The following is a 25874-nucleotide window of genomic DNA, read 5'->3' as shown; positions in this document are numbered from 1 at the left end:
AAGTCCAGTAGATATTGTCGGCAATGAGTCAACAAAAAACTATCGGCCACCCCACTGCAATTCCAGTGAGCTTTCCCAACAATCAAAGCCCTTAATATATGAACAAGTCTCAGTCATCCACTTGCCTGCAAGTCACGTGGACATGGTCGGTCATAAGTTTTTGAATCATTTTTTGGTCTTCAATTGCCTTCAAATGGCTCACAGAACTGACAGACAATATGAATTACCCTTATTGTATCACTATTGGCCTTAGTTCTGCCCTAAGATGGCAGACTATCATCAAGAATTAATCATTTTTATAAAATTGTGAAAAAAATTATACCAGCTTTGCCTCTTACAGTGATTAAATAAAATAAAAGTTTTTTTAAATGAAAGTAAGGAGCAACATTAAAACTTAAAACGAACAGAAATTACTCCCTATATGAAAGGGGCTTTTCTTCCTCAACGCCTCGCTCTTTGCGCAAAAGATTGACTCTTTATTTCAACTCTATTTTAAAAACAGTAAGAAACTTTAGCGTAAAGAGCGGGGCGTTGAGGAGGAAAAGCCCCTTTCATATACAGAGTAATTTCTGTTCGTTTTAAGTTTTAAAGTTGCTCCTTACTTTCATTTAAAAAAAACTTGTTTTTTTCATTTGATTTCTGGACGTTTTTGAATAATGCATGTTTTGATCTTGGCTCTCCGTACATAAATAATTAAAACGAAATTTGCATATTAATTAATTGCAATTTTGAAAATTTTGGGAAGATTTTGAGAAAAAAGGAGCAAGGGAGGAGGGCTAGTTGCCCTCCAATTTTTTGATTACTTAAAAAAGCAACTAGAACTTTTATTTTTTTACAAACGTTTTCATTGGTAAAAAATGTACATAACTTGCGAATTAACTTACGAAACGAACTTCTATATTCGTAAGCTTTGATTACGTATATGAGGGGGTTCAACCCTCGTCGATACCTCGCTCTTTACACAAAAGCTTAAATTTTGTCCCAATTCCTTAAGAATAACATCTGAATCACAAAGGCCGTAGAATAAATAGTTGAAATTACTGAAAATACTTTAGGGTAAAGAATGAGATATAACGAGGAGGTAAACCCCTCATATGCGCAATAAGTTTTGTTCGTTTTAAGTTTTAATGCTGCTCCTTACTTTCAGTAGAAAAAACTTTTCATATTTATTTTTTCATTGTTTTTTCAAATAATGCTAGAAAATCCTGCGCCCCTTCATTGAAATTCTCTTCCCCCATAAGCAGTGTCTCCATGGAGATATCCTCCCACGTACCCCCCAACTCTCCCCCCTAAATAAAAAAAATCCCCTTAAAAACGTCTGTACACTTCCCAGTAACCATTACTATATGTAAACACAGGTCAAAGTTTGTAACTTGCAGCCCTTCCCACGGGGACTGCGGGGGAGTAAGGCGTCCCTAAATACATAGTTATTAGGTTTTTCGACTATGGTGAATAAAATGGCTATCTCAGTGACTTTTGGGAAAAAATGAGCGTGGGAGGGAGCCTAGGTGCCTTCCAATTTTATTGGTCACTTAAAAAGGGCACTAGAACTTTCAGTTTTCTTTAGAATGAGCCCTCTCGCGACATTCTAGGACCACTCAGTCGATACGATCACCCTTGGGAAAAAAAGCAAACAAAAAAACAAACAAAAAAACAAAAAACACGCATCTCTGGCAAAAGATGTCTTCTGGCAAAAATGCGAAATTCCACATTTTTGTAGATAGGAGCTTGAAACTTCTAAAATAAGGTTATCTGATACGCTGAATCTGATGGTGCGATTTTCGTTAAGATTGTATCACTTTTAGGGGTACTTCCCCCTATTTTCTAAAATGAGGCAAATTTTCTTAACTTTTGATGGGTATAACTGATCTTGATGAAACTTAAATATTTAAAATCAGTATTAAAATACGATTCTTTTGATGTAACTATTGGTTTCAAAATACCATTTTTTAGAGTTTCGGTTACTATTGAGCCGGGTCGCTCCTTACTACAGTTCGTTACCACGAACTGTTTGACTATCTGTCTTGGCTTTACTCTAAATAGGTCCTCAAGTTTTTTGTCACTTTTAACAAGTTGATTCAACCTGGTATTCGTGCTATCGCAAGGAAAATGTTAACAATTTTCAATTTTTTGCTGTTAAATGGGTAATGGCTTTTAGAAAGATAGGTTTTCCAACTTCCCGAAAAGAAAAAAATATTGAAAAAATCCGATGTGCTAGGAGAACCATGAAAAAATCTGATGTTTTTAGGAAGGCGTAATCCGAAAGAGCTTGAAACCTCTGTTCAAAACTGAAACCTCGGTCTAAAAAAAAACTATATTTTCACAATAGGATCGTATTTAAGGTAAAAAAAAAAATGTAAGTTCCAACTCGTTCGTGGCCTAAACAGGCAAATATGAGTGAGATAAACTAAATTTCAATTTAGACGCTGGTGGGTCTTCATCACTTCTTTTCTAATAGCCAAAGAAGTATAAACAAACCTGTATTTGAAAAGAAAATAGCAATAACTTATTCGCACAGCTGGATCTGCTAGGACCTACAATTAAACATCTAAGCATAAGAACATAAACAACGCTTTGTCATGTGGTTCTGTTTTTGACCTTCCATTTCTCCACCTTCACTTCATTTGTATTATTGGCACGCGTCCAACGATCCATTTAGAAGCTCTGCGAAGCAATTTTTCACTCATACTTAGGAAAACAAAATTAATGGAAGACATAGAGGAACTATGACTTATCACTTGGCATTCTGGCATTTTTGTAATTCAGGCATTTTAAGCTGTTTACATTTGTTTGTCCTGAGGCAAGGCCAGCTATTGAAGCTTAATAGCTCTCGTGCTTTCGGTCTTTTGTTGCATCAGGTCATTTTTCTTTGCATAGAGATATCTTAAAGAGATAACGAGCTTAGAGAAAAAGAAAAAATAAATTACTCAATTCTCTAATAATGATTTATATGACAGTTATCGAGAAGGTACCTTTCGTTTTGGACTGACAGGGCCATGAGTTAGATTAGCGCCACCTTCATACCAGAAGGTTTCAATTCCTTAAACTTCTCAATTTGGCAGCGAGAGGCTTATACCGTTTCTCGTTTATACGCTGTGTATTTTAAACGTATCAGCTCAAAATATACAAGCTTTAAAAGCTCATAGTGAAAGTTTTCAGAGCAAAACAAGCGAGAAAGAGGGATAATATAAAACATTATAGAGGTTTGTAAGCCGTTCAAACAAGCTTCGGGGAGATTTGTGCATCTAAAGTTCTATTGATTTGTTTTAAACAACACCTGGCAAATCACGATCCTAAACTCTAGGTCCAGTTTATGACTAATGAGAACTAAGTGACTACGAGCTAAGAACTAGAAAACTAAATAATTAAAAGAAGTAATCAAAACTTGTCTAAAAATGTTTGTGGAACGAATCCCAAGAAATTTCGGGATTAACAGTGTGCCAGAAGTCCCTGAAAAAGACATCAGGTTCCCTGCGACATATTCCCTTGTGAAATAATTTTAAAATGCAGCCTGGAACCTGCATGTTTGAAAAAAAAATTCTGACAGAAAAACAAAATTTAAATTGCTTGTTTCTGACCCTGCTTGGATGAATCAGCCACATAGATTTAAATACTGTTGGAAATAAAAAAAAATCTGATTACTATACTTTTTGCGGAATGGAGCTTATTCAAGAAGATCATGCTCATCGCGATCAAAGGAATAATAAAGAAAACAGCAAGTTTAACAGAAACAATTTCTAATAGATTGCTAGGCAATAATAAAGACTCATTTGTGATAGAAAATGAGCCTTCCAAAATGTCAGACGCAACCGCTCATGGTAAAAAAAAAACGGTAAGTAGAGAGCAACCCTTGTTAACAGTCATCAAAACTCTAAAAACCAGAATCACCAGAATACAGTCTTTACACTTCCTCTGGAAATGTTCTAAACCACTCTTCAATATTGCACAAAAATAAGTGAAATCAGTTCGATTTTTTCTTTTAAAAAAAGAAACCCAAATTGCTGAGAACTCTTGAAAAAGAGGTCTAGTTTCCCAGCTTCTACATCAGGTGATGCGTTCGCTAGCCAAATCAGCCAGAAACTAGTTGACTTCACTTTTTTTCTTTATTTTTTTTTAAGCGTGAAAACCATTAATGGACTGGTTTTCTTAGATAGTGTGGGTTTTTTTTATCTATTGTTGTTTTGTTTTTTTTAGCTAACTTGAACAGTTCGATATTCAAAATAATTAAAATACTTCTCCATACTCAAACATTAAAGCAAACGGTAAATAAAATTCTGCAAGATGAATGACGCAATTCTGGAGAAAATCATTTTATTAACTGAACAGTTCCTGCATAAATGACATTAAGATTATCAAATAAAAAAGGGTACACTGTGACGTAACATTTCTAAGATTGAAAAGCCTACAAACTAAGTATAATTAGGATCAGTATTCAGGCTAGAGCGCGGCACGCAAATAGCCATGATAGTTTCTGAGCTCCCGCCCCCTATTTTAAGCATTTCGTAATTTTCAAAAATGTTCTATTTTTTAGATAATTTGTTGTTTTTTCAACGGTTTTAATGAGTTTGCTTCCCTTTATAATACAAATAATTTAAAGTGAAGATAATATTTTGCTTCTTCCACGCCTGAAGCACCGTATGACTAGGGATCCTACAATTCTACGCAATAACAGCTACATTTTTTTTTTCTCTTTTTTGGCATTAGTTATCATAAAACGGAAAGATCCGTTTCCTACACTCAACTGAATCCGTTTAAGCCAACGTCATGTACCAAGCTTAACGTCATTAAAATACTTGGTTTTTGACCCAAGATGGATCTGTCATTGAATATGACAGAAATATGAAAAGAAGAGAAACAGAGTAACAGGTTCAATAAACCAAAAAGCCAATAGAAGGTGCCAAGAAGCGATTTAGAAACACGATTTTCAAATAAAAAAGGTGGATTATACATCCATTAAAAATGACTATTTCTTTTATGCTTTCTTTTTAAGGTTAATTTAAAAAAAATTCCACACAATAAACTTTTCAAAGAAAAGTAAATCACTCCATTAAACCGAAAATTGGCAGAAATAAAATTAAATAATCTACCAAGCGTTAGACTACCACAAATCACCATCAATAAATAAATGAAACCCAAAACCAACAGAAACAAAAAAGAACAAAAACCGCGCAAAAGCGCTGCCTAAGTAAAGAGCGATGTGGGCACAATGTATTATTACTTCTTTTTTTTGGTTTTAGACTAGGGCACTTCGTATCGAAGGAGTTGTCGTAGATACTTCGAAAACGGTTCATTCGATTAGATATTGAAAGGGCTAGTGCCCTTTTTAATAGTCGAAAGTGATTGGAGGGCTAATAACCTCTCACAACCACCATTTCCCCAAACACATCTAATCAAACTTTGAGATAGCCATTTTGTTCAGCATAGTCCAATGGTTTTGAAATTATGTCTTTGAGGATGACCCCCCTCAGCCCAAGGGTTATAAGTTACGTCCCGAGGGATAAGGTTTTTATGGAAAGGATGGTCGTACAAACTCCCGAGAGGGCTAATTAGATTGGAAATCAAATGGCCTAGTTCCTTTTTTAAGAGCCAAAGTGATCGGGGACAGTCGCAACCCCTAAAGTCCTATATTCCGAAAATACATCCGATACAAATTTGGAGATAGCCATTTATTCAAAAATAGTCCAATGATCACATAATAAGACCTTGGGGTGGACAGAATCCCCCAGAATCTGGGAGTATGGGTTGTAAGTTATGCTTTAAGGACATATAAGGTTTTTATGGAAGGGGTGGTCGTGTGAACTTTAGAAGAGGCCCGTTTGATTTGAAATGTATAGTTCTAGCTCCCTTTTGAGAGTCAAACATGATAGAGAGCAACTGGTCCCCCTCCCTGACATCCCCTTTTCCCAAAACGCATTCAACTGAAATTGTGTTAAAAGCCATTGTGTTAACAATAGTCCAAAAATCATGTAAAAACGTCTTTAGGGTGGGTACAATCCTCCAGAGCCCATGGAAAAGGGTTGTAAGTTATGCCCAGGGCATATGAGGTTTTCATGGAACGGATAGTAGTTTAAACTTTGGATCGAACGAGGGTCATTTGATTGGAAGTCGGAAGTTTTTGTGCCCTTTTTAAGAGTCAAAAGCGAATGGAGGGACGTCAGCCCCCCTCCCCCAAGCCTATCATTCCCCAAAACATAACCGATCGAAACTTTAAGAGAGCTTTTTTGGTCAACATTGTTGAAAGGTCCAGTAATTATGTCTTTGGGGATATCAACCTCCCCATAATCCTCAGGACAAAGGCTGTAAGTTAGGCGATCCGGTCATTGTTTACACAAAGTATATGTTATTGAGAAAGGTATGCATTTTTAGACCTTTCTTTCCAAGAAGACGAAGGCTGTTCAAGTAAGCCTTTCATTTTGAGGGAGTGTTGAACTAAATCAAAACAGACTATGTGTATAAGGATTGTCAACAAGGTACAACACAGGAGTAACTGAGTATACTGATTAGGAAAATTCAGGAACTGAATAGGGAGATGATAAAAAAGGCAGTATTTGCATGCTACCAATTCTACTGCAACTACGACCACTACTACTACCACACTACTCCATTTACAGTATTAACGGGAAATTTGAACTAAATCAAATGACACTATTTGCATGCACAGTGTCAAAGTAGCGTATCAAGAATTGATTTGGGAATTAAGTTGAAATTTAAGAGAATACTTAAAGGGGAAGATCATCTCACCAAAAGGCAATATGTGGACACTACTACAAAAACTACTGTTACTGGTACATTTACAACTACTACTTCTATTGCAAATACTTATAGGGCTAAGAACATTGAGATGAAAATTTTAAGAAATATATGAGCATACAGGGTATCAAAAGGACATACCAGCAACGTCATAGCAACGGCTAAATGTATTAAGTTGAAACTTCCAGGAGTTGATGAGAGGGATGTTCAATTGACCAATAGGCAATAGGTTAATACTACTGCTGCTAGTACCATAACCGCTGTTCAATACTATTACTATTAATATCAATACTAATACCGTGACTACCATTACAATTGTGCCCAAGGGCTTAAAAGTGAAATTTACCAGAAATTTTGAGGGGGAAGATGAACTGAATCAGAACATGCCCTCTGTATGCAGGTTGTCAAAAGGGTGTAACAGCAATATCTTAGGAACACCTTGGTGTGTGAAATAGAAACTAAAAGGGCTTGTTGTTAGGGATGTTGAACTAACCAAAAGAAAATATTTGCTTCCTAATGCTGCTGATTCTACTCATACTACTGCTACTGTCACTATTATTACTACTTCTATAACTACTACTGTCACTAAAGCTTAGGCTACTCCAATTACTTCTACTGCTACTATTACTACTACTACTGCAATTAAAACTAAGGATATTAAGGCAAAAATTGGGATATAAAGAATCTGTATGGAATAAGATCGAAACACACTATGACTACACAGGCTGTCAAGTGGACGCGCAGAAATGCTGCACGTGTGTAAAAAGGGATATTGAAGAAACCAAAAGAGCTATGCGCATACTGCTACTAATGCTGCTACAACTATTCCTGTAAGGTTCTCGTGCCCTTTTTAAGATAAACAAAAGATTGGGGGGCAAGTAGCCCTTCTCTCAAGCTCATTGATTTTCCAAACACATCCAGACAAATTTTGAGATAGCCATTTTGTTCAGCATAGTAGAACGATTCAGCAACTATGTCTTTGGGGATATTAGGCAAGTCAACATCCCACAATTATGCAATTGGCCCATTATGCTTTAAAACTAAATGTTGCTTTAAAATAAATCAAAAGGCATAGTGTTTATGGTTGCCAATAAGACACCTCAGCAATATATCGAGAACAACCGGGGATATTAAGTTGGAACTTTGGAGATATTACTATTCCTGCTTCTGCTCTTACAATTTAAACATATAAAAAGGGTCATCCAGGTTGTCAAAGAGTATGGATAGAATCTTTTGGAAATGTTATTAACTTTTAATTTCTCACGTCCACAAGCTATAAAAATAAATTAAAAATACTATTTGTGTTAAGATTAAAATTGTCGAAAAAGTTTCTCCAACATACAAATAGCAACCCATACTATGGATTCTTATAGAAAAAACTGAAATGATATAAAATATTATTCTTTCCATGAAAAAGCCTATGTAAATAAAAAGCAGAAATTAATTTAAAAAACTTTTTCAACAAAACAAGCTTTTCAAAGAAAGTAAAGAGCTCCGTTAAGCCAAGAATGAGCAAAAATAAAGTCAAATAAACTTACAGGCGTGAAACTACCACAAATCGTTATCAATAAATAAATGAAACTTGAAACGAACAGAAATTACAATAAATAGCCAAGTCAAACTCAAAACGAGCAGAGCTGATAACCCCCATGCAATCTCAAGACAAGAACACAATTTGCGCTTTACTGAAAAAACAAAACAAAAACAAAAAATGACCGCGGATTGTCAGTTTAATTGACATATACAGATAAATATTCCTTAAAGTTTTGATATTTTTTTATTTATGAAAGTAAGAAAAGTGAAAACATTTCAAACCTATTTTGTTTTCAAACAAAGACTTTAAGGAATAAATATCAGCATATGTATATTAAACTGAAAATGTACAATCATTTGTGTTTTTTTTTTGTTTTTTTTTTAGTAAAGCGCAAATTATGTTCTGGCTTTGAGAAGGTTTGGGGGTTGTCGGCCCTATTCATGTTAATTTCTGCTTGTTTTAAATTTCAATCGGTTATTTATTGTAATTTCTGTTCGTTTTGAGTTTCATTTATTTATTGATGGTATTGAGTTTACATATAGTACAGAAAAATATACGGATCTTTGGGTCTACGGGAGAGTTTTCTGTGGTAAGGAAAGTTTAAGGGTGAATTTTCCACCTGAAATTTTACACGGGGATTGAGGGCTTTCCTCACATGAATTGAAAAGCAGTCAAAAATCCAATAAAAAGTCTTTTCAGCTGAAAGTAAGGACAATATGGCAAACGAACGTAAGGTAAGGACAAACGAAAAGAAGTTATATAGTTGAGTTATGATTTAGTGACAAATTAATAATTATTGATGATTTAATGATAATTTATCACAATTTCGTTGTTAGACGTTCATGATTGACAGATAAAATGGTATTTGACTACCCCTTCTCTTGCAGTATACCACTTTATTTACTTCTACTTGTTCTCTTTTAATGAACATGTTACATAATCTTCCAATTAAATAATTTCAGAAAACAATGTTATCGGGCCCGTGGTTCTACAGCATTTTTACCCGATCTAAGGCCCGAGACATACTTGGCGTTTTTTATTTTGCATTTGTTTTTTCCGTTGCTACTCTAGCGTGGACACATTCTAGACGGACATTCTATCGTTGCAACATCAATCGATAATAACAGATGTGATAGATCATGTTAATTTAAGAGACCTATCTTATAGATCATAAATAGATCATAAGCCTTTTTGTATATTCACTGAAAATAATTGAAAAATGAAAAATTTACCCCTTCCTTATATATGCCCCCTTCCCCCGTCATTAAAGTCAGTTGCTTTTCCTGGCAAAATATCATTGTTTTGTTGTTGTTTTTCTTTCTTTTACAAAGCAGAAACTAGTATGTCTCACTATTTTTCTTCCTTTAATTAAATTCATTTCAACGGTTTATTCTTGAATGACCCGTTTTTAAATTCTAGAAAAAAAGAAACGGCGAGGATGCTGAACATCCTAACAATAAAATATTAGAAATCATTTCTACAATACAAAATGTCACCTACCTTTATAAAAGACACCATTTTTATTCGAAAACAAAATCATTTTTCCAAGACCATTTTTACAAGGTAGGAGACCATTGTGTCAACTTGTCTGATATAATACATCTCACCCTCTTTATATCTACATCTACATCCAATCATAAATCTACAGCCAACATCCAATCATACATCTACAGCCAATTTATTCCACTCTATTGGGTCAGGTACCTTTACAAGGTCACTGAAAAGAAAATAGAAAGGAATTGGCAAATTTAAATGTATGGCTCACCAGTTTAAGAAGACAGGTGTTTTCTCTCAAGGCTCCAACACATCCAGCTGTGCTTACTACAAATACGACAACACCAACAATCACCATCATCACAGGAATGTCAATAAGTATCTGAAAGTAAAACGAAAATAGATTTAGAAGATCTTCATTCTCTCAAATTTAAAATGGAAAACTTGGAGGTTAATATTATAGACAGGCCTTGTATTATTTTCTGTTATAATAGAGTAAAAACTAAAACAATTAATGAGTCAACACAATCTTTCTTATTTGAAGATGTCACTTGGAACAAATATGCCTGTTTTTTAGTTGTTTAAGTGAATAGGTGCGGACAATCCAGAGCCTCCTGGGAATTGCAATATTTGTTGCAGGGGAGGCTCAAGCTTTAAGAAAAGGGTCTGTTTCTTTTCAAATATATGGGTTTGTGTTCAGCTTTAAGTAGTTCTTTTCTATCTTCCCTGATAAAACGGAGGTCCACACGCCCCTCCTTCTTCCCCATTATGTCCTGAAAGTTTTAACTCGATCTTCCGAGCCGTTATGGAAATTTTGTGGATACTCTATTTTGTTAACCTGATGCATATAATGTCTTTCAAAATACATTGACATTTCACTGTGAATAGATTCTAGTGATAAGGGGGCTTGAAGTACCGAAACTTTAAGGCAGATTTGAGAAAAATATGTTTAGCCCCTCTCTTCCCCTCCTTTAGGTTATATTATTCGGTAAAAATAAGCCCCCCACCCCAAAAAAAGTTCCTGAAATTTGAACTTTACATCGCAGTCCATTTTCAAGATATAGCAGAAACACTATGGCAACACATATTGTCTTTTGATTTACCTTGTTACTTAGATCTGATTCAAATCTAATTCCCATACAGGCTTGTTGCACAAATTCTTTTTGGTGAATCCCAGTAAGGACATTTTTAGCAGCTCTCCCTACTAAAACCCAAAATCCTTATTCTCCCTGCTCCTCTCCCCTTCATTCATCTAAGCTACTAGGAAGTTAAACTCAGTCTCCCAAGCTGTTCCCGAAATTTAGCAGAGATGGAATCTTGATAGCCTGGATGAAAACAGCGTCTTCCGATTTAGTTCTATCCTTTGCCCTAGATCATAGTTCAATGTTAACTACCCTCCCCCAACCTCCATATTCCCAAAACTTGAAACCTTAAGCAGTTCCCGGATTTCCAATTAAGTGAGTCAATCCAAAATTTTGTACGATATCCCTTTCTTTACGAAACAACCAGGGAAAAAATGTCTCCTGGCCTCCAGTGAGCTCCGGGTGTCTGGTATCAACTCTAAAGGTTATCCACTGAGATTTAGTCTTACCGAAGGCTTTCTATTTAGATGTGTTTCAGAGTCAACACACGAGCGTTGACTTAATAAAGAACGAAATAAGTGTCATGTATTATTTTTGGATTTCGGCCTTTAGAGGTTTAAAGGGGTGAAAGCCCCCTCTTACCTGTAATTAATTAAACAAAAAATTCCACAAGACAGGTTTTTCAAAGAAGAGTAAAGAGCTCCATTAAGCCAAGAGTGAGCAAGAATTAAGTCAAATAATCTTCCCAGCGTAAAACTACCACAAATCACTATCAAAGAATAAATGAAAATCAAAACGAACAGAAATTACAATAAATAGCCGAGTCAAACTCAAAACGAGCAAAAATCAACATGAGTAGGGCTGATAACCTCTATAACTTCTCACTTCTCAAGACCAGAACACAATTTGCACTTTACTGAAGAAAAAAACAAATTACCGTGGATTGTCAGTTAAATTGACATATACTGATGTTTTTTCGTTAAAGTTTAGACAATTTTTCATTTATGAAAGTAAGAAAGGTGTAAACATTTCAAGCGTATTTTGTTATAGCCTTTTCAATTTCCAATCGAATGAGCTCTTTTTGAAGTTCCTAAGACAACAAATGGCCATCTCAAAATTTCTATCAGATGCATCTCTGGAAAATATGAGGTCAATCACTGTGAATCTTAAAAACGACACTAGAACTTTTGATTACCAATCCAATGATTCTCCTCCAAAATTTATACGATCCTTCATTTTATATATATATCTTATATGCCCCATGGCAAAACTGACAACCCTTGTATTGAGAGCTGTAGGGGGGTTGTCATCCTCAAATACCAAAAATTCCGGCCCTTTCAACTACTTTGAACACCATAGCTGTCTCAAAATTTTGACTGGATGTGCTTGAGGAAATGGTGGGCATGGGAGGGGGTTTAGGTGCCTTCTTATCTTTTTTGACTATTAAAAAAAAGCACTAGCCTTTTTAATTTCCAATCTAATGAGCTCTTCTCAAAGTTCCTACGACAACAAATGGCCATTTCAGAATTTGTATCAGATACATTACGGGAAAATACGAGGTGTGGGGGGTATCCACCCTCTGATCCCTCCAAATCTTAAAAAGGGCACTAGAATATAAGATTTCCAATCCAATGAGCCCATTCCGAAGTTTCTACGACCACCCTTTCTATACACACTTTATATACCCTCGGGGCATTATTGACAACCCTTGCCCTGAGAGCTGTGGGGGATTGTCATCCTCAAAGACAAAATTTCCGGACCTTTTAACTACACAGAACAAAATGGTTATCTCAAAATTTCGATTGAATGTGTTTGGAAAATTGTGGGCGTAAGAGGGGTGTTAGTTTCCTTCTAGTCACTTTCCACAATTAAAAGGGACACTAGCCACTTCAATTTGAAATCTAATAACCCCTTTCAGAATTTTCTACCACAAAGATGGTCATTTCAAAATTTGTATCAGCCACATTTCGAGAAAACACGAGGTGTGAGGGGGGGGATCCACCTTCGATCACTCTGAATCTTAAAGAGGCAACTAGAACTTTTGATTATCAATCCAATGAGCCCCCTCCGAAGTTTATACGATCACCCTTTCTGCATGAGCCTTAAATGCCCCCTCGGTATAACTTACAACCCTTGCCCTGAGAGCCGTGAGGGCGGGGTTGTCATCCTCAAAGACATCATTTCCGGATCTTTCAACTATGTTGAACAAAATGGCTATCTCACAATTTTGATTAGATGTGCTTGGAGAAATGGCGGAGTTGGGAGGGGGGTTAGTTATCATCCAATTACTTTCAACTATTAAAAAGGGCACTAGCCCTTTCAATTTCCAATCGAATGAGCCCTTTTCGAAGTTTCTATGACAACTCCTTCGATACGAAGTGCCCTGGTCTAAACAAAAGAAAAAAAACAAAAAAATAAATAAATAATACATTGTGCCCACATCGCTCTTTATTTAGGTAGCATTATTGTGCTGCCTATAATAATTTCCGTTTATTTTGTTTGAATTTGCGATTTATTTTATTTTCTGTTCATTTTAGATTTGATCTGTTTATTTACGTTTTATCTGTTAATTCATTATGTATATGTTTAGCTTGATGTTTCCAAGCTAAACATATTTAATCAATTCTTTATTAAAGAGTTGAGATAAATTCTTAGAGTTGTGATAACAGTTTATACAATAAAAGGAGTTAGAGGATTGAAAAGGGTAATTTTGAGAGCCAGTGACTTCAAAATAGTCAAAGAGTTCAATATCAAAGTTCAATAGTCAAAGAGTTCTTACAACCCGTAGGGCAAGGGCCGTAAATAATGCAAACTGTCAATTGTTAATAAATAGGTCTTATAATTGAAAACGGGATGTGGAGGAGGAGCTAGTTTGATGTTGGGCGTATGATTAGATTTCAAGTTGTTTGTAGAGTGGATTTCCTAGAAATGTTCAAGGTTCGTTCCTCGGGCAAAAGCACAGAACATATTTGTTATAGGAGGGGTTAAAATGAGGCTAAAACTTTATCAACAATTCATTCAGCGCAGCTACTTGACTTACTAGTGTTTTGAGCATTCCAGAAAAAATGACTAGAACATCTGTGACGCAGAAAAACATGTCTGTCATATTTCGTCTCTCAAATCAGCCTGAAAATGGTTCCTGAGGCGCGAAAACGGGCCAAATACTTGTTTCGTCTCTGATAGGTTTGTAACTTCTAAGGTATGTAGACTAGTCCAGGACTTTTAGGGTTTGACCCGGACAAAATTGCAATATAAACGAAAATGGTACCAAAATGATCAGAAAAAAATTCTGTACAACATACTAAAAGTCCCCATAAATCCGAGTGGGGCGAGTACCCGTAAAACAGGGGAAAAGGGGGAAATGCGGGGGAAAATGGGAAAAATGCCGAACATGCCCAGAAAATAGTTTAAAGTGAGTTTTCTGGGGGTTTTCACATACGCTGATTACGAAATTGACATCTAAAATTCAGTATAGAAAAAGAGTACTACGGAAAACGGGGGAACAGGGGAAAGAGGGGAGAAAAGAGAAGAATACAGGGTAGGGGTAGAAAGCGGTTTGAAAGATATTTTCTGGGGTATTCCTATCTGGTGATTACGAAATTGAGAAATAAAATGATATAAAAAAATCGATTAACATAAAACGGGGAAATGGGGGGGGGGAGGGGAAAAGGGAAATATACAGGGTAGGGGTAGAAAGCATGTGGAAACGTGTTTTCTGGGTTTTTCTATCTGCTGATCACGAAACTGACCCCTAAAATGAAGGAAAGAAAACGAGAACAATGAAAACCGAACAAAACTGGAGGAAACAACGGAAAAGGGGAAGGGAGGCCTGACTCCTGAGCCAGCTGATAATGGCTAATAAGTAGGCCTATGGACAAAATAACTCGTTTAAGTATCAAACTTGTACTTTCTTGAATCACAGACATTTCTTACAACCATTTGAATTACTAAACATAAAGAAAACAACCGCTTGGCAGTTATATATAAAATGGCTATTATATGTAAAATTTGCACTTTCGAAGGCAGTATAGTTGACTTGAAAAACACAGCATTGATATCACTAGTAGAGCTACTCGTCTTCGACAATCTCGTTGTCCCTGTTCAAACAGTTGATACCCTGACATTCTCCGCACGCGAACGTACACGCTAATCCATTTTTCTTGCAGCTGCATCGCGAGTTCTCGCAGCCTGTCTTACAGTTGCATCTCACGACACTCACAAGAGTCTGAGGTGCGGGCAACAAATGGGTCATCACAGGTGAGTATTTATGGTCTCTGAGGACCCAACCCCAGTCAGCCAGGTCGAGGCCAGCTGGTCCCCCTTTCCAACGGGATACCTGGAGGCGCACTCGCTGGGAGTGGAATGAAGCTGCGGCTTCGGTTGGCGGAAGCCTTTCAGGCTTAACAAACGCCGTAGTATTAGACGAAGAAACTCTTTCCAAGAAAATTCGATGTCGCAGCTTAGTGAGATCTTTCTTTTGGTCGTGCTTTATGCAAGCTGAGGAGAAGATATTCACCCGCTTTCACAATTTCATCTTTGGACGATGATTCATCCAGAAACACTTTGCATTTTTTTCTGAACACTTCGCCCTTCTTCAAAAGAGGTAGCACAGCTTGCTTTCCAAGTCCGAAAACTCGTGAGGTTGTGTCACATCCCAAGAGTGCGTGCCCTACCAGAAGCAGCCAGGATACTTCTCCCATTTTTTTTTGCACTTCGTTGAAACTCTGTTTGCTTCGCTGAAACACTTCGTTGAAAGCAGAAAACTCTGAAACAATAGTTCTTGGCAACGACACTGACCTTCTGATTCTACTCTTGTATCACCTCCCGCCTAATGCAAAAACACTTTACTTCGAATCGTCAACGAACGCAAAAGAAGCGATAACACGGTTCTGGTGCCTCAACGAAGTGCAAAAAAAAATGGGAGAAGTATCCAGGCTGCTTCTGGTAGGGCACGCACTCTTGGGATGTGACACGACCTCACGAGTTTTCGGACTTGGAAAGCAAGCTGTGCTACCTCTTTTGAAGAAGAGCGAAGTGTTCAGAAAAAAATGCAAAGTATTTCTGGATGAATCATCGTCCAAAGATGAAATTGTGAAAGCGGGTGAATATCTTCTCCTCAGCTTGCATAAAGCACGACCAAACGAAGATCTCACTAAGCTGCGACATCGAATTTTCTTGGAAAAATTTTCTTCGTCTAATACTACAGCGTTTGTTAAGCCTGAAAGGCTTCCGCCAACCGAAGCTGCAGCTTCATTCCACTCCCAGCGAGTGCGCATCCAGGTATCCCGTTGGAAAGGGGAACCAGCTGACCTCGACCCGGCTGACTGGGGTTGGGTCCTCAGAGACCATAAATACTCACCTGTGATGACCCATTTGTTGCCCGCACCTCAGACTCTTTTGAGTGTCGTGAGATACAACTGTAAGACAGGCTGCGAGAACTCGCGATGCAGCTGCAAGAAAACTGGATTAGCGTGTACGTTCGCGTGCGGAGAATGTCAGGGTATCAACTGTTTGAACAGGGACAACGAGATTGTCGAAGACGAGGAGCTCGACTAGTGATATCAATGCTGTGTTTTTCAAGTCAACTATACTGCCTTCGAAAGTGCAAATTTTACATATAATAGCCATTTTATATATAACTGCCAAGCGGTTGTTTTCTTTATGTTTAGTAATTCAAATGGTTGTAAGAAATGTCTGTGATTCAAGAAAGTACAAGTTTGATACTTAAGCGAGTTATTTTGTCCATAGGCCTACTTATTAGCCATTAGCAGCTGGCTCAGGAGTCAGGCCTCCCTTCCCATTTTCCGTTGTTTCCTCCAGTTTCGTTCGGTTTTCATGGTCCTCGTTTTCTTTCCTTCATTTTAGGGGTCAGTTTCGTGATCAGCAGATAGAAAAACCCCAGAAAACACATTTCCACATGCTTTCTACCCCTACCCTGTATATTTCCCTTTTCCCCTCCCCCCCCCCCCCCATTTCCCCGTTTTATGTTAATCGATTTTTTTATATCATTTTATTTCTCAATTTCGTAATCACCAGATAGGAATACCCCAGAAAATATCTTTCAAACCGCTTTCTATCCCTACCCTGTATTCTTCTCTTTTCTCCCCTCTTTCCCCTGTTCCCCCGTTTTCCGTAGTACTCTTTTTCTATACTGAATTTTAGATGTCAATTTCGTAATCAGCGTATGTGAAAACCCCAGAAAACTCACTTTAAACTATTTTCTGGGCATGTTCGGCATTTTTCCCATTTTCCCCCGCATTTCCCCCTTTTCCGTTTTATGTTAATCGATTTTTTTATATCATTTTATTTCTCAATTTCGTAATCACCAGATAGGAATACCCCAGAAAATATCTTTCAAACCGCTTTCTACCCCTACCCTGTATTCTTCTCTTTTCTCCCCTCTTTCCCCTGTTCCCCCGTTTTCCGTAGTACTCTTTTTCTATACTGAATTTTAGATGTCAATTTCGTAATCAGCGTATGTGAAAACCCCAGAAAACTCACTTTAAACTATTTTCTGGGCATGTTCGGCATTTTTCCCATTTTCCCCCGCATTTCCCCCTTTTCCCCTGTTTTTCGGGTACTCGCCCCACTCAGATTTATGGGGACTTTTAGTATGTTGTACAGAATTTTTTTCTGATCATTTTGGTACCATTTTCGTTTATATTGCAATTTTGTCCGGGTTCGACCCTTTTTTGAGCTAAAAGTCCTGGACTAGACAGGACACGGCACACCTTGTGAATATACAAGAATATTCGAACATTTATTGCATTTATAGGTGATACCTGGAATTGGGTCAATAAAATTTGTTTTCTTCGTTTGGCTTATACTACAGGGTGTGTAGACAGAGATAAGGGGACCTCGCCGAAGAAATAGGTCGTGGAAACAAGTTGTTGTAAATAGTGCAATAGGCCTAAATTTCTTGGGTCTCCGATCAGATAGCAGAAAATAACAGAAAATAAAATAGGTTTTGAACATTTTCTTGTATAATTCTAACATCAGAAAATAAAGATTTCTGAATTCAGGAATTAATATCATTATCCATTAAACAATCAGTCTATTTTCATTACTTATGGCTAGTATCCTTGATTATTATAGTGATTTTAAATAAGAATCACACTCTGCAAAATACATGTTGTTTTCAATTACACTCTAGCCGTTAAGAGGGTTCGGGAGGGAGGGAGGCGGCAGCACCGCTCTTATCTGTAAACCCTGATTAGCATTGATATATTAACTATTGTTGCTGTCGCTGTAGTGCTGTTGCTACAACAACAAAAAGACACTGCTCGAAATACAAATCGTTTTCAGTTAAGTGCAAATGAAGCTATTGCCTTCAGAAGACTCAGGGGGCGGTAGCCCAACTCCTGTTCGAGATAATTTCTGTTGATTTGATTATAGATTTTAATTTCTGTTCATTTTAGGACACGCCTATTCGTCTATGATAATATCTATTATTTTTAATTTTGATGAGATTATTCATATTAACTTCGGATCATTTTCGGTTTAGTCTATTTTTTGACAGTAATTTCTGTTCGTTTTAAGTTGGAATTATTGATGACTATTTCTGCTTGTTTCTTTTTTAAAACAGATCTCTACTCGTCTTTGAAGAACATTTTATAGTTAATCTATTAATAAAAAATAGAAATAAGAAAATTTTATGTACAATTTTTGTACCTGAGGATTTGAAAAATGGTGTTACATAATCTTTGCGAAACACAACAAAACAGCAAATCGAAAGTAATTAAAAAATAATAGCGTCGCAATACAAGAAATAAATTAGATCGGGTAAAACATAATGCCACTGCGGAATAGTTTTCCTTCGCAGAAATAGATTTAAAACTGTGGAGAGACGTTTGGAAGTGCTTCTTTATTTGGAGAAAATGTCAATAAAAGGTTATCCAGAAAAATAGGAAAAAATATACATCGACCATTGTAACAAAGCATCAGAAAGGTTTCCGATATAGTCTAGTTTTCAATTATTCATGCTCATGGCTCCAATATGTGGGGGTCAAGTCTGCAAGAAAAGTCTTTTTCCATTGCATTGAATAAACGAAAAGCGGATATTTTTCAAACACTGGAGGGTCAACATCAACCACTACGCTACGGCTCTGTGGGAACGAGCAATTCACAAAATTGGGGGGAGAGAGATAGAATATATTCTTTGAATTTTTTCCTTTTTAATGAAGATACGAAAAATAAGTATTTTCAAAATCTGCGGGACGTCATCTACCCTTCTCTAACCACTAATCAACACCCTGTGAAAATGATCTTAGGATAATTCGTTGAAAATGAGGTTTCCATGAAGGGCTGAACAGATGTATTGTTTTCCTCCGGCTTTTTAAGAGCACACACTCGTTAAAAATAAACTGGCTTTTCACAGAAAAGGCAGCTTTTTCTTGACAAATATTTTAAATTTATAAAATAAAGACACTTAAATAAGAAAGCTCGTCAGGCCACACCAACAAGGAGTATGTTAGGTGATATTGAATTAGCTTGAATCTCTGCAGCAAATATTTGTAAAAATTTAGCATTGAAAACAATAAGTTTGTCTTACATCAGGTGACCTGAGACTAACACAGCTGTGCAGGCTCTTCCTCCATCACAATCCAAAGCTTGCCTCTTAAGGCTATCCCAAGACGTTCCAAGTTCCTTTAAATCTTTTCTCAAGATCTCTGCTCACCCCAGAGATAAACTGACTTTCGTTTGGCCCTAGATGGATGGGTAAAACAGGACGATCTTTGGCAATCTGGCATACTTCATCCACAGACCGTGTCCTAGCCATCTCAGCAATCCTCTCATTGTAGCCCTAGAAAGCAGTGTAGAGCCAAATTGTTAGTACAACTTACTGTCTGAAATATGATCGGTCAGATGGGCACCCAAAACAACTCGCAGACAATTCCTCTGGAAAAATGTAACAGATCCTCCTCCGTCTTCTGAAGCGCCATCGTTACAGAAGCATAACGTTGGTTCTGTAAACGTGGTGTCACTGTCATCCCTGTAGCTTCTAATATTCTTTCTTCTGTTTCAGCAAACGTGAGCTTTTCAGTCGAGACTATTCAGTCCTTCTCCTTTGATTCACTCTGTGAGACGAACAGAGGTACTGAATTGGTTGCTTCTTATTTATCTTGAATCTGCTCTTATTTCTTTCAGTAAATCTTTTAATTCTAGAAGTTGAAATATAAGAAGATAAACACTGAGTTCTGTGCTCTGTTTGCAGGTATAGTCAGCTAGACTCTTAAGTGATAGTGAGATTTTGTGGTGTTTGAAGCACTTTAACAGTTTACATTGCAGAATATGATGTGCAGATGTCAGCATATTACATTCAAATAGACAATGGTCAATTGTTTCATTTTTTATATTACAATACCTGCAAAAAGGGAAAGAGAGGACTGAGCCACTTGAATTAGGGAGCTAATATCAAAACGCCTGAAAATTTGAGCCAGGCCGAAGTCTGTGATACATTTTAGAAAGCTGCTTATTGGGGAAGAGAGATAAAATATGATTATTCTTATTTAACAATACCTCTTATAATCTCCAGCGGCATATATCTCTAATGGGAATTGGTCCCGACTTGGCTCGTCAATTTTTAAAGCATATTTTGGAATTTAATCCACCCGATGGTTACCCTTTATACCAGAGTGGCAGGAGATATATAAGATATACATTTATTAAGAAAAGAAAACAAACCCTATTCGCCATTCGCCTGCCAAGAAAGGCAATAAGCTTGTAAGGGCAAGCGAGGTTATCACCCTCAGCTAATTAAAAATACAGTCATATCACGCTACTCAATACAAAAGAAACTCAACTGATGAAGGAAGAAAGGAAAAAAAGAGAAAGAGGAAAAAGACAAGAAGAAGACAGAGAAAAAAAAATTAACAGAAAAAAATTAACAGCAAGTAAATCAGGGAAATGCCTTGAATAGAATGAAAACCTGGACGGGGCTTACATCAAAATTATTCACGAGATAAAAGAAACTTCTTTACCCGTGACTTGAAAGCCGGAAGACTGGGTACATTTTTCACACCCTCGGGCAAAATATTCCAAACATGGGAACCATAATGGCGAATCACAAAAGATGCCCGAGTAGTACTCCTAAACTCATGAGTTAAGTTATCAGCTTTTCTTGTATTTTCGAAACATACTGAAAGCAAGTTCTGATGTCTCTTGAAGCAAGATTAACAATAATGCTAAGACAATGAAAAGGGTTTATATCCATCTTATACATAGAAGTTGAAGACAGCATCTCTAGGCTTGACAAAGACTCAGAATAAACTATAATGTTTTGCAAATCAGCAATCACAGGTTGATTATTCATGAAAGGATCTAATGCCATGATTATGGCATTTAACTCTGCAGACATTATAGACACATTATCATACATTCACTTACCCATTGCAATATTAAGGGGTGGGAGAAAAGCTCCACTTCCCTCCTTCTCATTCATTTTGGACCCATCAATAAAAATTTGAAAATGTTTTTTATACGTAATTGTATCAAATTCATCAAATTTTTCTGGATGAAAGGAATGGGGTTAAGTTCTTTAGACCACGAGAAATTAGTGTTTATTATAGGGATTGGCCAACTCCATTGTGCAATAGACTTTACTGGCACTGGGAATTTCTTCTGGGTATTAGCATATTCATTTACAATGCCTCTGGGCATGGATGGATTTCTTAACCAATCATGCAGGGTATGTGAGCTATTGGCTTCAAATTTTGCCAAAATATTTTTTTAAAAGAAATATTTGTCTTTCATTATTGTTGATAATCCAATCTCAGTAGGCGGAAACTTAGTACTTGTTGGTTTCCTGAAACCAAATATGACACGGATTATATCATTTTGTGTTGTTTCAATTTTATGCATCAGGGTCTTTGCACAGGCACCATAAGCAACGGGCCAATAATCAATATGGTGTCTTATATGTGATTTATGAAATTGGAGTAAAGTTTTCTCGTTACAACACCAGGATGTGGATAGTAGTCTTTTTGTTATTCTTATTTTCTTATAATATTTTTTTTTGTGTGTTTGTGATGTGAAGGTGGAAATTAAGTTTTTGGTCAATTATGAGACCTAGGCAATTTATTTGATTTTCCTCTGGGATAATTATTCCATTTAGAGTTAGTTTTGCATTAATATTATTTCCCTTATGGTGGAATCGGATGACTTTCGACTTGGTGGGTGCAATGGGTAAATCAAATTTTTGAGAAAATTATTCAAATTGGAAAAGTGACTTTTGCACCTTTGAATGTGCAATCTCAAAGGTGTTGCAGTTGAACATAATACCGAACCATCAGCATATTGTAAATTGGTGTGTGGGAAGCAAGTGTCCCAGAGATGTAGGGAGAAGAGGCAGCAGCTCAGGACTGCACCCTGTGGAAGACCTATGGCTATTATAGTTTTGGGTGAGGAGGCTGGGCCTACGCAATCAATGAAACTTCGATTTTCTATGAAAGATTTTCTAAAGGATACTAGCTTTGGGGGTAATCCGAGACTTGCAAGTTTAGTTAAAAGGATCTGGTGGTTCACATTGTTATATGCCCCTTCAAAGTCTAGGATTGCAGCAACTAGGACATTATTTATAGACAGGGATTCATTTACTGCATTTGTTAACAAGATAAAAGAAACTGTCGAGGAGTGGTGTTTCCTGAAACCAGTTTGAGCATGAAGTACCATAATATTCTTCTCAACAAACCATAGGAGTCGATGGTAAATCATTTTCTCCATTATTTTTCCCACCACAGGATTAGTAATTATTGGCCTGTAAGACTCAGGGTCATATTTCGGTTTATTTTTCTTTATTATTGGTAGGAGGGATGAACATTTCCAAACATTGGGGAATGTGGATGCAGCCCATGCATGATTATAGTAATTTAGGAGTTCCTGTTTATAAGAAGGGGTGAGAATCTTTATACATGTAGGGTGTATTTTATCATATGTACTAATAGCCTTAGCCCTAATATGTTGTATTGCATTATCCAGTTGGCGGGTTATATACCCTGATTTTGGGTGAGGCTGGTATATGAGATTTATCGATATTATGTTATTATTATTTAATGTTAGCTTATTTGAGAAAAGGGGTGCAAATAAGTTTGCCTTTTCATTATCATTATTATAATGGGCATTACTATAAAATAGCCCATACTCGAGTGGGTTGGAGGATGTTTTTTCCCACAGATGTGGCTTATGAGTTTCTGCATAATTGGCTCACTTGTTTCTCTGGAAAGACTATTTGCAAAATTATTCCAGTAAATATATTAAGCATCTATTATAGCTCTCTGGAGATTAGCCTCTGCTTGTAATTTATTTAAATATGTAGCAGGAGGCGGTTTTTTCATATATGTTCTCCTAGCTGCCTTTTTTATTCTTCAATTATTTTGGCACTCATTTGTCCACCATACTTTAGGAGTGTGCTTAGGGATTGTTTTCCTAGGTGCTGTGTTGGGGATAGCATGATTAGCTGTATTTGTTAGTATGGACGCCAAAACTTCAGCATGTGTGTCAGCTGTTGCAAGTGAGATCTATGAACCCAGGGTGAGACTTCTAATATTTGTTCGATGACTTATCTTCTTACTCTTCCAAACTTATTTCAACTGTGAAAGAACACCCCGGGCAATGGGTATACTACTTTTAATATCTTCACTACATCCACCATCTTTACCAAAAATACCACCAGGTAAGTGAAGCCACCAACTTTATCGATCTTGTCGGTACCAAACATCTTTTCCCCTTCATTTACTCTTAGTCTCGGCGACTTACTTTTCTTAACATCAATTTCCAAACCTATTCTTGCACCCTTAACTCTCAAAACCTCCAAAAAGTTATTCATCTTGTAGTCATTTCCATTAAGGACACTCAAACAATCAGTATAATCTAGGTCAAGATGAGATTTACTTTCCTACTTGATTCTTGCTTTTCCATAGTCTTTGACGTGCTCTTAGGAAAAAGTCCATCAAAATGATCCAAATAAATGAGGATAGACTGCAACTCTGCTGAACTCCTGATTCAAACCGATACCAGCTACTAACCTCATTTCTACCTTTAACCGCAACAATGTTGTTCTCGTATATAGTGCTAATGACTTTAATGTCATAATTGTGTGCACCATACAAGGACTGGACCTTCCCAAAAACTTTTCTATCGACTGCATCAAATTCTTGTTCTGAATCTATAAAACTGATGACTAAAGAGATGTAATGAACCAGAAACTTTACACCGTTGTTCTCTTAAAACTTAACTTACAGCATCTCTAAATCTAAAAAGTATTATCATACTAAATAATTTGCTGCCTAAAGTAACCAAGCTAATGCCTCTACAGTTACCACACTCACTCTGATTATGTTTCTTGCAAAGGGATGTAATTAAACTTTTCCTAAAATCACTCGGCTTTTGCCCTTTTCCAAAAATCTTATTCACAATCTTCATTTATTTTTCTATAGCTTCACAACCACCAAATTCCAAAAATTCATTTACCACACTATCAGCACCGGTGGCCATATCATTTTTGGTGCTGTCTCTAACCCTTCCTCGCAAAAAAAAATAACCTTCCTTCACTTTCAAATTGTCACAAACTTTTTCATTGTTTTCTGTATCATTTCATGTAACTTTATAACTGTTTAGCATGCACTCAAAATTTTCTGTTCGTCTCTCTTTAACTCTAGCCTTGTCCCTAATAGAAGCCGATTATTATCTGTAACTGGGACTAGTCCAGACTGACTATGCCCTCTCGATATTTTAACATGCCAATACAATATTTTACTATTATACCATCTGGTTGCATTTCCAGGAACATCGGCATGGCCTCCCCTTCCTCCCCTTCACATGGCCTCCCATGGCCTCCCCTTCACACCTCCTCAATTAATAATTTAGTACTTTCTCTACCGTTTCTATATAACTCAACCCCCCATAACTCGACCACCAAACAACCAACCCACCCTGAACTCAAGTATCACATAACTCAACTAAATTAAATTCGACAATCAAATAACTCAACCACCATTATTAACTCGACGACCAAACATCTAAACCAGCCTGAACTCAACTATTACTTAACACAGCTACTTAAATTAAACCATCAAAGAACTCAAGCACCATCATCTCAACCACCGCATGGTTCAACCACCATGTAGCTCAACCACCATATACCTCAGATGTGTTTCAATTTTTTGTATCGTGAAGAATGTTTTATAATGTTGTTTTAAAAAAGAAGCACAGAACGAAATATTGCAATTGATACCACTTTCCTGAAGAACAAAACGCGACTTAGAGAGAAATACTCAGCTCTGGAGAGCAATATGCCTTTGGCCAATTTGTATTTATGCTCCTGTCCATTATTCATATAAACCCTTAACAACTGTAAATGTTTTTACCTTCTATATTTATTTAAGCCTCAATCTAACCACAAGCACTGGGAGACGCACAAACAATGGAATAAAAGGGTGATATATTTCCTAAAATCAACAATATTCTTCTCGGGGAGAAACCTCAAAACATTTAATGAAAAACACGTCTTTGTGGGTATTTTTACATTAAACGCATCTTTTAACCCTTGCTTTCAGATATGTCATTTTGTTTCCTTCCTGAGGGTATATTTGAACATATCTTCAACGTCGTTGAGCAAGTATTTTATATTTTGAAGTTTCCTGACCCTGCTGTTGAGAAATCTAATGCCACCAGACCAGGTCACGCTTTAATCCATCAAATAGCTTCCAAAGACTTGGATGAGCACAGACGGACATACCATAATGGGCATTGTGGAAACCCTCAGTGACATTCGTAGTTTTCGTCACGTAATTCAATGCACTTTCGAAGTGGTTCCATAAGACTGGTAAATATATTGGCAATGCAACCCCCCATGTTTGGCAGTTGAATGCCACGTACGTAGATGTCATTTGAAGTAACTAAAGAGAGAATTGTAATTATCACCTTTGGGGAAATGACCATTGAGTTCATTAAGTACTCTTTCGATATCTTGTAATGGAACGAAAGCTAAGGCTAAGAGATACTTCTGAAAGACTAAA

At 36.8% G+C, this 25874-nt stretch overlaps 1 protein-coding gene across 4 annotated transcripts in view; it reads right to left on the bottom strand.

Moving 5' to 3' along the window:
• The window catches only part of LOC136030234 (tetraspanin-33-like), a 183380-nt gene that overhangs the window by 120146 nt on the left and 37360 nt on the right, over positions 1–25874 (bottom strand). For 3 of the 4 annotated variants that reach the window (XM_065709055.1, XM_065709054.1, XM_065709056.1), the window contains one exon: positions 10050–10160. The exons of the other annotated variant lie outside the window; for it this stretch is intronic. In XM_065709055.1, coding sequence (XP_065565127.1) covers positions 10050–10160 — 111 coding nt within the window. The remainder of the gene's footprint in view (positions 1–10049; positions 10161–25874) is intronic. 4 annotated transcript variants of the gene reach the window in all.

Source organism: Artemia franciscana, chromosome 8 (genome assembly GCF_032884065.1).
Source record: "Artemia franciscana chromosome 8, ASM3288406v1, whole genome shotgun sequence".
In the NCBI taxonomy this organism is placed as follows: Eukaryota; Metazoa; Arthropoda; class Branchiopoda; order Anostraca; family Artemiidae; genus Artemia; species Artemia franciscana.
The sequence above is the reverse complement of the archived record's forward strand: the minus strand, read 5'-3'. Positions and strand labels throughout refer to the sequence as shown.